The sequence below is a fragment of the Amphiprion ocellaris genome, chromosome 8, assembly GCF_022539595.1.
Source record: "Amphiprion ocellaris isolate individual 3 ecotype Okinawa chromosome 8, ASM2253959v1, whole genome shotgun sequence".
Lineage (NCBI taxonomy): Eukaryota > Metazoa > Chordata > Actinopteri > Pomacentridae > Amphiprion > Amphiprion ocellaris.
The window spans coordinates 15,445,078-15,461,870 of NC_072773.1; the positions used below are offsets into that span (position 1 = coordinate 15,445,078).

General features: G+C 38.7%; 1 protein-coding gene across 1 annotated transcript; it reads left to right on the forward strand.

The window, feature by feature from the left end:
* The first annotated feature begins 4,536 nt into the window (after positions 1–4,536).
* On the forward strand, positions 4,537–15,356 carry zgc:171775 (STKc_p38 domain-containing protein). Its single transcript, XM_023296751.3, has 12 exons — positions 4,537–4,885; positions 6,152–6,281; positions 7,850–7,908; positions 8,235–8,346; positions 10,640–10,669; positions 12,300–12,347; positions 12,570–12,684; positions 12,814–12,885; positions 13,511–13,590; positions 13,749–13,827; positions 14,018–14,191; positions 15,133–15,356. The coding sequence occupies exons 1-12, from the start codon at positions 4,752–4,754 to the stop codon at positions 15,192–15,194; spliced, it is 1,095 nt and encodes a 364-aa protein (XP_023152519.1). The 5' UTR covers positions 4,537–4,751; the 3' UTR covers positions 15,195–15,356.
* Positions 15,357–16,793: the final 1,437 nt, after the last annotated feature.

The following is a 16,793-nucleotide window of genomic DNA, read 5'->3' on the forward strand; positions in this document are numbered from 1 at the left end:
TCCTGCAGCTTTTGTTGTAATTTCTCAGTTTTTCCTCTAAATTTAACGTCTTCCTGCAGCTTTTGTTGTAATTTCTCAGTTTTTCCTCTAAATTTAATGTCTGTCTTCAGGTTTCAGGGCTCTCGGGATGAATTTCTGCCCCATAAATGTTATAAATCTGATGTTTTTCCTTTAAATTTAGCATCTTCCTGCAGGTTTCAGGGCTCTCAGGATGAATCCCTGCCTGATAAATGTTATAATTCTCATATTTTTCTTATAAATTTAGCATCTTTCTGCAGGTTTCAAATCTCTCAGGGTGAATCTCTGCCCAATAAATGTTAAAATTCTTATGTTTTTCCTCTAAATTTAGCATCTTTCTGCAGGTTTCAAATCTCTCAGGGTGAATCTCAACCTGATAAATATTATAATTCTGACATTTTTCTCATAAATTTATCATCTTTCTGCAGGTTTCAGGGCTCGGGATGAATCTGCCTGATAAATGTTAAAATTCTGATGTTTTCCTCTATATTTAACATCATTCTGCAGGTTTCAGGGCTCTCGGGATGAATCTGCCTGATAAATGTTACACTTCTGATGTTTTTCCTCTAAATTTAGCATCTTCCTGCAGGTTTCAGGATGAATCTCTACCTGATAAATGAGATAATTATAGAAGGTCTGGTTAATTTCCTGAGGTGACTGAGTATATTTTCCTGAGGGATCCTGAATTGCTGTTATGAAGGATTTTTCTTTATTGCGCTGGAGTTGGTTCGCCAGAAATTTTCCTGATTTATTATTGTGTTCAAAATCATTATATCTTAGTTGTTGTAATAAAAACTCTGTTTTCTTGGATAGGATATTATTGAGGTTTAGTTTTGCATTTTGTAGTTCGGACCATAATTGATCACTTGGGTTTATTGCATAATTCTCTGTAAGTTGTTTAATTTTTTCTTCAATTTCTTTCTCTGTTTGTAGATCTTTTTTTTTCTTGTATGAGGAGTACGATATTATTTTACCTCTGATTACGGCCTTTCCAGTTTCCCAAAGCAAAGATGGAGATAAGTCATTAGAGTCATTGTTTTTTAGAAAGTCTGCCCACTCACTCCTTATTACTCGATCAAATTCTGGGTCTTTGAGTAGAGAGATGTTGAGGCACCAAGTCTGAGGAGGTTTAAGGCTGGAATCTGTTTGCAGGCTGAGAGATATTGGTGCGTGGTCGCTGATAATGATTGGGTGGATTTTAGTAGTAACTTTATGTGCGATAGAGTTATTTAAGAGGAAAAAGTCAATTCTTGAAAATGTTTTGTGCACCGGAGAGAAAAACGTATAGTCCCTCTTTGTTGGGTTTTTGAGTCTCCAGACGTCGTCTAGTCCGAAATCTTTCATATAATCATGTATGACTTTAACTGATTGTGATTATTTTACATGTATTGGAGCTATTAGATCGATCTACTGAAGGGTTTAAAACTATGTTGAAGTCACCACCGATTATAGTTGTTGAGTTAGCAGATAAGTCTGCTAAGTGAGAGAAAACAGTGTGAAAGAAGGCTGGATCTTCATTATTCGGAGCATAGAGGTTTGCAATAGAATATAATTTATTAAAGATTGTTGCCTGGATAATAATATATCTGCCCTCTTATTCCGTTACTGTACTGTTTAAAGTGAATGGAATTCTCTTATGGACTAGAATGGAGACCCCTCTTTGTCTGCTGTTATAACAAGATGAAAAGATGATACTATAATTCGAGTCTGATAAACATTTTTCTTCCGACTGTAGTAAATGTGTTTCTTGGAGGAGCAAAATATCTGCTTTTAATTTAGAGACATAGTCCATGATTTTAACTCTTTTTGTTTGTGAGCGTATGCCATGAACATTCCAGGCTACGATATTAAACTTGAACATGGAGAGAGAAGATGTTCTGTCACTGAGTATGTAGCAATGTAATATAATGTCTGTGTGTGTCCTTGTGAGCTGTCTGTTGCTGTCTGTGAGCTGTGGGTGTTGGAGAGAGATGTATACAGCAGGTCAGGATCTATATATACATTATATAATAGCACATCATTGCCTGGAAAACTATCAACAAACACATTATAAAACATACAAGCACAATAAACATGGGGGGTACATAGAGTGTGAGTGAGAGTGTGGGGGGTGAGTGTGTGAGAGGGGGAGAGAGCTAAAGGGAGACATATAGAGAGGGAGAGAGAGAAAAGTAGAAGGAGGAGGGTGTTCTCCAGTGAGGAGTGTAGGTTAGGAGAGTGAGACATTTACACCTGTGAGATTTTTTTTTTTGATAACACTTTCTAGCATAAATGACTAAGTGATATATTAAACGTTTAAGCCAGTTGTTTTTTTTGTTTTTTGTTTTTTTTTTAGAAGAGCCAGGGGGTATCATTTCAAAGCACGTTAACCACTGACAATATTTTTTTTTTTTAAAGGAAGTAACGGGATCCGACCTGGTCAAAACAAACAATATATTTGTGTGATTTGTGTCTTCCCAAACACCCTGGCTGGTTTAGAAATGGCAGAAGATACTTTTAAAGATGTCGCAGAGGAAGACTAGAGTGAATTGTGGTGTTTGACAGTATTTGATTTAATGACGTTCCTTATTCACCTTAGAGTACATGTAGGCTAAATATACAAATATGGCAGCACAATATCTTCAGAGTTCAACAGGAATATCTGTAGCTGTAACGTTCAAATGTGACTGTAGTCACTTCAATACATGCAATAGGTGCTCAAGGCTCCCTGATAGGGCGAATAAACCATTGTTTGTTTTGACCAGATCAAATCCCTTTACTTCCCTCTTTTTTTTTTTTTTTTTAAATATTGTCAGTGGTTAACGTGCTCTGAATGACGGTTAGGACGTGGATGACTGAACGAGTTTTTACTGTTTTCTGAGTGACTAGTTTTGACAACGTGGTCTCAGTTTGTTCCGATGTATTTTAGCAAATCAAGCTAATGTGCTGCGTGTTGTTCTGATGGGAGGCTGCTGAGGGTCTGAGTGTTTCTGAGAACAAACCCGAGTTAAGCTCGAAGTTCTGCTCTGGATCTGTTCCACTGAACACACAAACTAACACACAACACAGCAGTGGACGTGCTTCTATGTTGTGGGTTTTATTGGTGAGACAATAAATAGTTGTCTGACTCGTTCTTAACCAGGCAGCCTGTGGTAAGTTGTGATTATCCCCAGCTGACATGGACGTGTTTCCAGAACAATCACCAGGTGTTAAACACCTGACAGGATGACAGTGATCCATGTAGATGAAGCAGAATGCTTGCAGAGCTGATCGGTAGCACAATGACTAAAACAGTGGTCTCGTAATTTTATCGCTGGATTACGTGGTTTCGAATCCTCTCACCTACTTGAAAAATACGTGTTTTTTTATTTCGGCCCGCACGTTTCTTTTTACTGTCTGTAGATGATATTTACATGGATACAGACTTTATTAAGTAGTGATGCCGGCGTTTTTCGGCGACGTCTTTATCTGGTATCTTTATTTCACGTAAATCCAGGTCTGATCGTGACGAATCTGCGAACGAAACATCTGGAGACGGCAACTATCGCCAGTTAACCTGATCACCAGTCAAACTGGAACACCGGTTTTGTTTTCGTGCTGGAGTCGCTCTCGTGTGTCGTCACTCCCTGTCCAATCAGTGGCCTGCACTATGTAGACGTCACATCTCGGCTCACTTCAGCCGCACCGCGCCGAGTAGGTGCTTGTGGAATCGCGGCTAAAGTGTCTGTGCTGAGATGATTGATAAAAGTAAAAATAAATAAATAAATAAATAAAATTTAAAAAAAAAAAAAAAACAGGCTGGTTCCTATACAATAGACCTAAAACTACACAGCTATTGCTGTGTAAAAAAATAGCTGGTGTGATAGCAACTGTTAGCCTAAGCTAAATCTAAATTTCTCTAAAGTAAAAACTGTGTTTTTGGTGATTGACCATGTTTCTGAGTTTTGTTACTCCATGTGAATGAAGCAGTCGATAAATCCAACCCTGACAGAAACTAGCATCAGCTAATTAGTTTTACTTAAAGATTACAAGCCTACATTAGCAGAGCTTCTGCCATGCTAACTTTCTCCTACATCCCAAAAGACCTTTGAAATAATCTGTTTAATTAATTCAGTTAAAGCAAGGTTGCAATGTATACATCTCTTACTATGTTTCCAGACTGATAAGTTTGACCAAATTTTGTCATCTTTATTCTCACTAGTTAGTTTTTTTTTCTGTCTTTGCAGGGCTGAACCTTGCAGTGTGCTAGTTGCCTAATTCTTGTGATGTGGTAAATGACTGATTTTTAATGGAATATCTACATGGGGATACAGAGGAACATTTCCAGCAACCACCACTCCTGTGTTCAAATGCTACATTGTGTTTGCTAATTGTATTGAAAGGCTAATTGCTGATTAGAAAACCCTTGTGCAATTATGTTAGCACATGAACATGAATGAACTTGTCTGGGTGGCCCCAAACTTTTGAACGGTAGAGTATGTCAACACGTTGTCAGCTGATATTGAAGGTGCTGTAGGTTCAGGCATATGGGTTCTGTAAAGTGTCTTGAGACAATTTGACTGTAATTGGCGCTATATAAATAGAATTGAACTGAATTGAAGGTGAAGGACTCTCTGTGAGGCGGGATCAGACTCCGCAGCCTCGGGGGCATTTCCCTCCTTCCCCGCTACACCTCACCTGTCAGGTAGAAACTACGAGGCTGTTAAAACGTCGTATGGGTAAAACCCGACTGGAAACTGAAACAAAACAGCGCCATGGAGTGTCCTGTGAAGGATTGCCCCGTCAGACCGGGGTTTCACAGACTGGAGATCCAGAAAACGACGTGGGACGTCCCGGAGAGGTATACGACGCTGCGGTCCATCGGCTCCGGGGCTTACGGGACCGTGTGGTGAGTTTACCCGGGGAAGGAGCGGAGGACTTCAGGTACACTGACGAGGAAAGCGCCGCTTGTGTCACTCCCTCAGAACAGTGTGCAGCAAAATACATTGTTGTTGTTATTTTTTTCTATAATGATCATGTAGCTACGGCTAAGTGGCCTGAAGTCAGTAATTAACTTAATATGAGACATATTAAACTTTTTAGTCCTGCCTGGCACTAATGCTATCCAAGGGTAAAGGCAGCTCATATAGTGACAGGAACATACTGGTCTTACATAATAAGATACATTGCAGTCATCCAACTTTTATAAATAATCATTGTAGCAGTTGGGACACTGACAACATGATGAAATGTGTGGTAATTTAATGCTTCTCTATTAGGCTTCTATGTTTTGCAAATGCTCTAATGTGCTTAATGTCCCTTGTTGTTCAATATGAACATTTAAATGCTTTGCACCGCAAATGATTTTCTATAGGCTGTGACATTTATGTTATTCTTAGGTCTGCATTCCACTGCCAGAATATGTTACAGGCAGTTCAAGAGACCTAGATTGCTCTCACATCTGCTAACAGAAGCACTATTGTCCGCCTGAGGCGAGTCAGCAAGTCGATGCAGGTCCTCTAATATGACAGGAATCTCCACCACCGACAGAGGACAACCCAGCCTACAGGAATCCAAGATACCTCAGACACACTTTTATCTAATGATCAGCCACCGACAGACAAGATCGTATTGCTGATATTATCATTGTGCAGCAGAAGGCACAACAGCCCTGGATGTTAATCTGAGTGTTTCATTTTACATCTGATCGATGAACAGGTTTCTAGCTGCTTGTCGTATTTTTGAAGAGGAACTTAAAAATATCACACATTTCAGAGTTTTGTTACCCTGTAATATCCAACAGGAAACTCCAAAAAGAGGAAGTCATTTCTACACAGTTATAGTAGAGCTATTAATAATTATTAAATTAAATAATTAGTCAGCAATAATACAAATAACTACCAAAAAAAGTCATTCAGCTACTTAGATGTCAGAATTTGTTGCTTTTTTTGTTTTATATGGCTCTAAATGTAATATCTTTGGGTTTTGAAGTGTTAGTCCAAGCCAAGGAGACAATTTCAAATGGTTATCATTTCACTGACTCAGCAATGAATCACTTGTATTGCAAAAATCTGCTTTTGCTCCCCAATTAACCCATACTGAAAATAATAAATGTCAATTGCATCCCTGAGATGCTCCACTGTGTCCTGTCACTAACACTGTCGTTCTCATTTAGTTCTGCCATCGACCAGAAGACCAAAGAGAAGGTGGCCATCAAAAAGCTGTATCGGCCCTTCCAGTCCCTCATCCACGCCAAGCGAGCTTACAGGGAGCTCAGGCTGCTCCGCCACATACAGCATGAAAATGTAAGGCCTGACAAAAACTTAAATACAACTAACAACTATAATAATATAATACAGTCTACTACAATACCCTACCAAAAGTACTAGCTCTTCAGGCTTTTGCTGATAATCTGTGCTGTTATTTCAGTCTTTTTCTTCATCCTTTTCAAGCAGATTGTCAGTCTTAAACATAAAAGAAAGACTCTCAGTTCCTAATTACTCTCAGCTGTAAATATGTGATTGTAATTACAATGTAGAGGCTCTGTTTTATATCAAAGTGGCTCTGGAAGTCAAGATAGAGACTAGCTCCTAAAAGTTTTTAATCTTGTTCACAATCTCGCTTCCATTTCCCCCTCTCTTTTTCAAGATTTTAAGGATAAGCAACCTTTGTTGACCGTTCAGCAAAAGCTTACAATGTCAACAGTGTGCCCTGGCAAGCTGGGAGTGTTTTGTGTTGTTGGAACCCTCATGGATCACTATTTTTGCAAAAAACCTTTGAATGAGTTTCAGTGTAATCCTTTTCTGTCACAAAAAGACTCCTACTCTGTTTTTTATCCTCTGTCATTCCTTAATGTTTTTGCAGTTAAAATGAAAAGAGGCAGTGGCTGTTTCAGCTTAAGATCAAACTTAATAACCATTTTCACCCCGGATGACCCTGTTATCACAATGCAGCTTGCCACTATTTGGAGAAAAATGGTGGCCTTGAGCGTTTACTGATTTATTATTCCGCAAAGGAGACAGAGCCCCGGCAGAGTAATGTGACAATCAGCGTCGGTTTGTCTGTCTGTTTGTCTGTCTGTTAGCAATATTACTGAAAAACAGACCAACGGAATTGGATGAAATAATCAGGGAAGGTCAGAAATGACACAAGGTCCAAGTGATTAGATTTTGGCAGTGATGTGGCTTGTAGTCCAGATCCACAGATTTGTTAAAGACTTCTATATCATTGCAAGATAGCTGCACAGCGTCACTGTACCTAGGGCTACAAGTGAACACTATGATACACGGAACAATTGATTAAATTGCATATTTAGGTCACGCCATTTGGTATCTGTACATAAAATACACATGCATAACACACATCTGTGCTCAGAACAAGATCATTTTGTTTGTGGGTACATCTGTATTACATGGCCACATTCTATAGTGCCGTGAATTCTGCCACAATATTTTTCAAGATTTCAACCGTCAGAAATGATACAAGGACTGAGCAGCCTTGGTGGAGTATTGTGCTCTGAGTGCTTTTCTTGTTACTATAATGCTGTTTTTTTTTTTTTATCTCAAATTTACAGTTTTGATTAGGCAGTAAAACAATGCTGTCAAATGATGCTCTTTTTCAAAACACTCGATCTGGACTGGTTTTAGCGATAGGGAAGCTCATCATACTTACAAATAAAGATTGTTCATTTTGATTGCACCAAAATCACCCTCAAAAACCCTCCACATCACTGTAGGTGATATTTGGGGATATTTTTTCAGTTGGAAATAGCCTAGTTTAGAAATGTGTAAGTGTTTCATACGTCTGTTAATATTAATGATAAAAATATATTAATATTCATCTTTTAATGTCTTTGCTTTGTTTTTCCTTAAAGGTGATCTGCCTCCTTGACGTCTTCACACCTGACTCCACGCTGGAGAAATTCCAGACCTTGTAAGTTGGGAGTCACGAACAGCATTCTCCTGCTAGTAGTCACAACTTGTTGAGACCTGATGTGTGTGTGTGTGTGTGTGTGTGTGTGCATGAAGGAAAAGCTCAAGCAAGGAAATGTGAGAGCAAGCTTATTCTTGTTTGTTTTGGTTGGTTTGTGCAGTTGGGCTTCGTCGCCATAGCAATGAGCTCTTTCCCTCTTCAGTATTTAGAGCACAGTGCAGTATCTACAGTCTTCAGACTTAAAGACTCCTTAAATCGACTGTTTTATTTTAGTTTTTCAGTATGTTCCTTGCCTTACTGCTTGACTGTCACTCTTCTCTCTCAAGTTATATGGTGATGCCATTTGTAGCTCAGGATCTGGGCCACATTATGAAGAAGAGGCGGTTAACTGATCGCATCATCACATATCTGTTCTACCAGCTTCTCAGGGGCCTGAAGGTAAGGAAATTCTCATGTATTTACAGGGACATTTATATGAAGCCCATACAGCCCCTATCATGATCAAGACACATTTTTATAAAACAGTGCTGCAAAACTAGAACAGATCAACATTTTCAGAGAAAAATGAATGAATTAACAGATAAAGCCCAGCTTTAAAATGAGCACATTTCTGCAATATAATGTCTAGATCTCATAGCTCTGAAGCAGTCATGATCTCGAGGTTAGAAAAAAGCTGCATTTCCACATCATGTTTAGTCCAAACTGAACGCTGTTGGAATAATGTAAGACTACAGCAGCACAAGGTGAAACATGCAGTCTGCCTTCTAAGATCACAGAAATATATCTAATAATGTGTTTTCAGGAGAGATTAGGATGGCTGCAACTTCAGTTTTCCTGCTAAGATTGTTGATGGCCATGACAGTAATTATGAATTGAAAATTAAATCTGACCAAATGAACCAGACAATCATTTTCAAGTTCTCCATAAATATTTTTCTGTTCCAGGAAAACATTACCTTCTTGTGATAAATTATTTTGATATCTCAAGAAATACGTGTCCTTGAGTTAACAAACTACATATATTTGTTTTCACAAATAGACAGTTTTTGTTTTTTTAAGATAACACAATAATTAATTCATGATCTTGAGACAACTGCAGTTGAGCACTGTAGACAAGGAAGTGGGTGCACGGTATATGTCAGGTGGTACAAGTTGTGACATATTAGTTAATATTTCAGTTGTATGAGCATTCATATAAAACATTTTCATTTCTGTCTTAAGCTTGGTTCAGATAGAATTACAGGGGAAACGCAGGATAAAATAGTCCCTGTGGTCCCAGGTAATTTCATTTATTGTTTCGTACAGGACATTAACCTTGCAAAATCATGCAATATGCCTCTTTCTGTGTGAAAATTGTGTTATTTTTAATATTCATAAGCTATCCATACCCTATATATGTCCAAAGGAGTGCTGGTGGATTACCAAAGAGCCCATTTAAAAGTAAATATTGCTTTTGTTGTTGCATTGTTTCTCAAATAGGCTTGCATGTTGACATTAATTATAGCAGCAAACACATTTTTACAATAGAGTATTAAAAATATAAATGTCCAAGTAAATATTTGATCTTTTTGTTTTTAAATATCTATCAATCCATCCATTCATCCAATCGGTTTATTTCTACCTTTCTGATTCCATAACACAATGCCCAGGTAAATGCAGAGCAAACCACATGTACTTTTCCTCTTTTTGACATTCTCTCGCACCTCCTGAGGAATCTTCAGGCATTGTCAGAGCAGACAGGCGGTACTGTCTCCCAAGAGAGTTGAAAATACCCTGAGAGCTGACCTGGAGGCGCTAGGCTAAGGGTCAGGGGTAGGGTTAGGGTGATCAGATGCCTGGCTATCTTCAGTATAAAGGAGCAGCTGTTCTACTTCATCTTTCTTGATATTATGCTCCTTTCCACTCGATTCCAAAAGTAGAGACCAGACTTCATGAAAGCAAATCTTATTTTTATTGCTTGTTATGGCAAACTTAAATTCTTTTTGTGACAACTCAACATAATTACTGAGCATACTTTGTCTAAAGTGCAATTGCAGAGTGTGGAACCTGGCTTTTAAACTCAGTTTTCTCTGTGAATGCCAGACCATAAAACATAGAAGCCTTTAGTTAAGGTAGCAACTCACTGTCAACGTAAAGGTCCCATTTTTAGGCACGGCCTTTGTCTAAGACTTACTGCAAAACACCTCTGAAAGTTAGATCCTGTCAGCTCCAGATGGACTGAGCAGAGATGCAGTCCTTAAGTTTAGCACAGCAGTTTCTCCCATACCAGCATATTAAATGTATTGTTTTCACTGTGAATGTCATTCACAGACTGAATGTGTAATGGATGTTTGACTAACTTACTCATACTCATGCCAGTCAGTGCTAGTCAATGTGTAACCAAGAGTGCTCAGTGGAAACAAAACAGAAAGCACGTTTTAAACATAAAAATTTATGTAAATGTCACCTTTCATTTGAAATAAGTTGGATCACAAGGTATTTTCTTCTCTTATCAGTGCCTTTGTGCTATGAAGGCACTCTGGATTTGTTCTGATGGCTGAAAAACACACTAAACATAGTCCTGACAATCACCTGTGGGCGGAGACTTTTGTTCTGTCCACAGCTTTACAACATGCCATTTAGAGAACCATGTGCCTGTGGGTTTTCCCACTCTGCTAAACAAACATTACTGTCTATGTATGCCTCGTAAGCAGTTTCACTCTGTTTTTAATCTGTCCTTTCCTTCTTTACAGTATATTCACTCTGCAGGGATCATTCATCGGGTTGGTATATCTACAACAATCTCAGGATGAACTTATTTTTCCTTTAGAATTGCATTTCAAGGAATAGTTTGACATTTTGGGACATAATCACTTTCTTGCTGTTAAACATAAAGCTGGTACCAGCTGCGTTAGCTTCACATAAAGACGGAAATATGCTGGTGGTAAACTACTAGTTGCTTCCAAGAGATGTTGCGTTCCATCATGTCACACAAAACTTGATGTATTAACAGTGTTGATATAGATGAAGCATATGACAAGGATTGGGCATTCATGTTTTAATACCATATTACACTAATGCATGTGTATGCATGAACCTGTAAAGTAATACTGGTGTTGGCTAATAGGGCCTCATGTTAGCTTGATGGTTAACATTATACACTGATGATTCACTATTTTACATGTTTTAATGCAGAAAATGTAAGCTTGCTGTTAGTTCATAATGCTAAGCCTCCTTGAACTATACAGATAGTTGCACACTTTTAGCAGCAACAGTTGCAACCAAGCACTTCCAATAAGTAGAGATCAGTGTCTAATATTACTGTGTTGGGACTTTGTTTGACTCGTCTTTGCAAAACTGCTTCAGTTCAGCCACAGTGGAGGGTTTGTGAGCATGAACTGCACTTTTCAGGTCCATCTCATGAGATTCAAGTCTGGACTTTGACTAGCCTTCTCCAAAATTCAATTTTATTTCTTCCGAGCCATTCAGAGGTGGACTTAGCGGTCATTGTCTTTCCCTATAACCCAGTTACTCTTGAGCTTCAACTCTTAGACTGGTGTCCTTCAGGATTTTCTGTCAGAGAGCAGAATTCCCACAGTTTCCCACAATTAGTAGAAGTCATCGTCAAGCAGCAAATCATCTCACAACATTATTCTGGCCTTTGTGGAATTCTGTGTAGTTTTTTAGGGTCTAGTAACTCTGTCAAAAGACTAAAGTCTTGGTTATGTCTCAACTGTAAATTGAGGCTGTCAAGGTTGCTAGGTGACAAGAACTGCACTTTGTTGATGCAAGGTTAGGGTGGGAGCAGCTGGTGACACAAATAAGGAATCCTCCTTAGACCAGACCATCTCATTTAACAAAGCTTGGTTCGTCCTTCTAACAATGCAACACCTGAAGTGGAACACAGCTACAGAGTTTGCAGACAGTTTCTTTCTAGATTATTCCCTCTAATTTATGACATCGTACACTTACCTAGCAACAGGGGCTCCGTCCACAAGCCTCCAAGGACTACTATATCCTGACACAACAAATTGCTCATCCATTCTGCTTAAATCTTGACACTGCTCTTCCTCTGGTCCACAGACAGACACTAATTTTTCAGATCATTACATGTACAGTTGATTCTTTGGATTACATTTAGATGTATGTTTAGATGTTTTCTGCTACATTTTGATGAACAGAGTTTAGTATAAAGTACACACAGTCATGGAATTTAGACATCTGGAAGTGATTAAATACTTTTTGGTGCACTGTACTTAGATGAGAACATTGATACCCCTTGTATGTCTGCTAAGTCCAAGCAAATGAGAGTATCCACCACAATGTCAAACTATTTCCTGAAGTATTTCATAGGATATATTCTCTACTGGTTAAAACAGGCTTTGTATTAGTAAGAAACCTCATGTCTTTCAGGATCTGAAGCCCGGTAATCTCGCTGTGAGTGAGAATTGTGAATTAAAGGTAAGATTTTTTAAAAAGAAAACAATAAAGCTGAATACAATCCAGATGATAATTACTTCCAGTGTTACCTGTGAGAAGATATTGCTATTTTCATTTCACATTAACTCACCATTTTATCCATGCCTTCATGTACATAGCAGTCAAAGCTCAGAGTGATTTTACATATAGAAGATGAAACAAAAATTCTTTGCTCTCTGAACAATCAGCTGTTACTGTTGTCAGATCCTGGATTTTGGCCTGGCAAGACAGACAGAGAGTGAAATGACTGGTTATGTTGTCACACGCTGGTACAGAGCACCAGAGGTCATATTCAACTGGATGCACTACAGTCAGACCGGTAATAATATGACCTGCCTTATATTACAAATAGTCATTCTGTTTGTTTCAGACATGACAGAATATTGCAATAAGATGAAATACTACCATGGTATTATTGAAATTCTGTCTCTGCCTCTCTCCCTCGCAGTGGATGTCTGGTCGGCTGCTTGTATCCTGGCTGAAATGATTACTGGCCAAGTGCTTTTCCCAGGACATGACAGTATCCACACACATGTTCTAATAAAACTGTATGTTCAATTACAGGAACCAGAAACTAATACAAACCCTTGTGATTTTAATTTGTGAAGGATAGGATTTTTTTTTTTTTTTTTTAAATCAGCTGAAGCGTTGTATGGCTTAAAGGGATAGTCCATAGAGTTTTATACATAAAGGTCAGCATCATTAGTGTCTCTTTCTAACATGAAGTTGAGAGAAAATAACAGACAATGACTCTTATGATGTCTTTGGGGTTTAAAAGATGCAGCATGTACCACACAGGGAAGGTCAAATTCAACCATGCCATTGGTTGCACATTGTGAAATGTACAATGTGTGTCTTGCAGATCCCCAAACTCCATGGAAATGCAATGCTAGATTGTAGTAGGACTACTTTAACTCCTCCAAGAAATAAGGCTTTGTCAGCCAAACACAAAATGTAAAGAATTAGTCTTAGAAGCATTGTAAAGATTTGACTAATTTTGTAAAGCAGTGCTGTTACATCATGTGCAAAACTTTAGACTTGCAGGAAGACAAACTGCAATATGCCTTCATTGGATATGACAGCTGTGACCGTAGATCTACCCAGTGCATGCTGGACATCCAGAGCCTTCCTTAGCCTGTGTTCAGGTATTGATCAGCTGAAGAAGATCCTGCGTCTGACAGGAACACCAGACTCCTCCTTGGTGCAGAAGATGCAGAGTAAAGATGTGAGTTTTGTCTTGTGTGCAGTGAGATCAGCAACAACATCATCTTGTTTTTGGCATTTAAATATCTAAAATTACATCAAACTAATTTTGTCACATTTTTATTTTTGTATTGTAAGCTCCTGGTTTAAAATATAATAATTATCTGTTTTTTTTTTCAGGCACAATCATATGTGCAAGGTCTCCCACCACAAAAGAAGAAAATTTTTAGGGAAGTGTTTCAATCCATGGATGACAATGGTGCGCCACAACTCGTTGGTTTAAAATTTAAAAAAACAAAGTTGTGTATTGCAGTAATTGCAATATTTTCAAACCAAACCTTACTGCTATGAATTAAAAATTAAAAATTTAAAATCAAGTTTAAAAGAAAGCAAACAAACAAAAAACAACCCTGTTGAATTTAAAATGCATTCTTTCCCGATGCATCCAGCTGTAGACCTGCTGGAGGGGATGTTGCTGCTGGATCCTGAGATGAGGCTAACAGCTACACAGGGGCTGTCCCACCCCTTCCTGGCTGAATACCACGATCCAGAGTGCGAACCAGACTCTGACCCTTATGACGACTCATTCGAGACCCTGGAGCTTGCTGTTGGAGAGTGGAAGAGTAAGTTCAGCTGCATAAACAAGGCTGGAGGTGACTGTGACAGTGACTTTTGACAATGCATATAAGAAGTCGAAATCCGAAGAACTATTCAGCATCCAACTATAAATGAAAGAATCTCCGTTTGTGTGTTTGCTCTTCGCTTTTTCTGAACAACCGTTAATTTAATCCACTTCGGACTTGATGGGTGACAAGAGGAAGTGCAATGCCAAGTTTGATTTCATTTTGGTTAGCAGTTTGGATCATGGGTGTGTTTTTGGGCCCTCAGCCTGGCCTTTAGCTGTGGGTGGAGCCTGGGTTTGCCCCTTTAGAGGGAATGAGTGTCGGTTTGCAGACTGGCAAAGGCATGACCTGCCCTGCTCTATCTCTGATTGACTGGTCCTGACATTCCAACCAACCTCACTCTTTACATCCTCTCTCTGCATAAATATTAATGAAGTCCTTCTAGATGAAGTCTTGGCATTTGGCAGCCATCTTGGTAACATCTCCTAGCAGTTATTTTGGGCTAATAAGACCTGTTCCTTATCTAAATGAATGGGAGAGAGCCATAACTGTGATTTCAGTGGTTAGCGCAACATACAAACTGCATGTAAAGAATCACCATTCAGATCTGATAAAAACTCCTCAAAGGCAGTGATTGGCTGTTTGGGGGGAATGGGTCAGATAACCACCATCTTTGGCATGTCAGAACGCTCCCACAGATTTCTGATCTAGATTGCTGAAGTGGTGAGTTGCTCCCTTATAATGTCTCTGGTTTTTCTGAGTTTCCCCCTGCCACCCTGCAGCAAGTCTTCCACGAGACAAGACCATCAAAGGGAAATGTACAAAGTCAAATGATGATGGGACATTTGAAGTCTCTGTGTTCCATATTCTCATGAAATAAATCCGTCTTAGTTGTTTGATTGGAAATTTTAATACTGTTTTCCTTTTCATTCTTTAATCAGGTCTTATCCACATGGAGATCATGACCTTCGACCCCGACAATCCCAGTAAGACAGCTGTGTAGGACGCTGTGTTTGCTGACGCCACCCAGTGTTTGGTTATAATACGTGCACCTACTGGATAGTTCAGCAGCTTAGAGAAACAAATACAGTATCAACTATCTTCAAAGTATTGTATTGGTCCATCAGTTCTGTATTGCAATTAAAAGGCATTTTACTGAAAGGCAGCTTTACTTGGTATGGTGATCTGTGGAGGATAATAGAAAGCAGTAATGTTGTTTTAATTGTCAAAAGGTACAGTTTGTCAGCACCTCAGATTTGATCAAAACCACTGGATTGTTGTGTTGTCTTCTCATTTCAGTAAGAATGAAACATTTTAGGAAAAAAAACTTTAAATCAAGGCCAACTTACAAGCATTTTTCAAAGCCGTTTAACCACATCTCAATGTTTTCATCAGCAGGATATCTCACTGTTTTGAGTGTGAAATGTTTGACCTCTATGGCTATGAAAAAGTCAGTCAACCATTAGTTAAGGTCAAAGATGGACTTTTACACTTTACATAGGATTTTTTTTTTCAACTGCTGCGTGGCAGTTGGTACATTAAGATATCAGTAACAAGCTCATAAGTTTGGAAAGAAAAAAATCTCAATTTCATTTGAACATATTTTAAAAGGACTTACGTCTGATGTTTTTTTGTGTGTGCAATAGACTGGTAATATATAATAGCTATATAGTAGAATTTATCTTTTTTGTCTTTTCATTTCATCATTAGCTTTACATCAGTTATTTTTAAATTTTTTTTTGCTGTTATAGTCTCAGTCATCTGTTATAAATAAAATATTTCTATAATAACTAAATAATTGAATGGTTTTGGATGTATATGAACAAATCTTGTTATTAAATGGCATAAATACACAGAAGCATCTGTCCATGTAGGAGCACTGGATATGATTCTCACTTCTCAGTCCTGTTTGCACCTATGATGTTTGCATTCAGTGAGCGAAATTATTATAGCACTGATTCAGACGTGGGCTGCACAGTGGCGTAGTGGTTAGCACTTTCGCCTTGCAGCTAGAAGGTCCCTGGTTCACGTCCCGGCTTTCCCGGGATCTTTCTGCATGGAGTTTGCATGTTCTCCCTGTGCATGTGTCGGTTTTCTCCGGGTATTCCGGCTTCCTCCCACAGTCCAAAAACATGCTGGGGTTAATTGATTAGTCTAAATTGCTCGTAGGTGTGAATGCAAGTGCAATTGTTTGTCTCTATGTGTAGCCCTGTGATAGACTGGTGACCTGTCTAGGTTGTCCCCTGCCTTCACCCCAAGTCAGCTGGGATAGACTCCAGCCCCCGCGACCCTAATGAGGATTAAGCGGTGTATAGATAATGGATGGATGGATGGATGGATGATTCAGATGTTGTGCAAAGCCTGCATCTACCACACATCCGATTTGGTCCTATAATGCAATTTTAAATAAAATGGTTCTTACCTGTTGTCACTAGAGGGCAGCCTTAGGTCACAGCAAAGATTCTTTGAGCAGGATTGAGAGGATTTGATGGTGTTCAAAGAGTGAAAAACTGGGAATCTAATTGAAGGAAGGTATTTTAAAGATGATCAGGTTAAAATACAAAAAAAAAATACTAAAATGCTAACTTTTCTGCAGTTTTTT

What these genes read in the sequence shown, in the direction of transcription:
- zgc:171775 (XM_023296751.3), top strand. Translation starts at nt 4,752, where the DNA reads ATGGAGTGTCCTGTGAAGGATTGCCCCGTCAGACCGGGGTTTCACAGA. An exon ending in AGCTTCTCAGGGGCCTGAAG is followed by an intron (nt 8,347 to 10,639) that starts GTAAGGAAATTC and finishes CCTTCTTTACAG; the next exon opens with TATATTCACTCTGCAGGGAT. An exon ending in GATGCACTACAGTCAGACCG is followed by an intron (nt 12,685 to 12,813) that starts GTAATAATATGA and finishes TCTCCCTCGCAG; the next exon opens with TGGATGTCTGGTCGGCTGCT.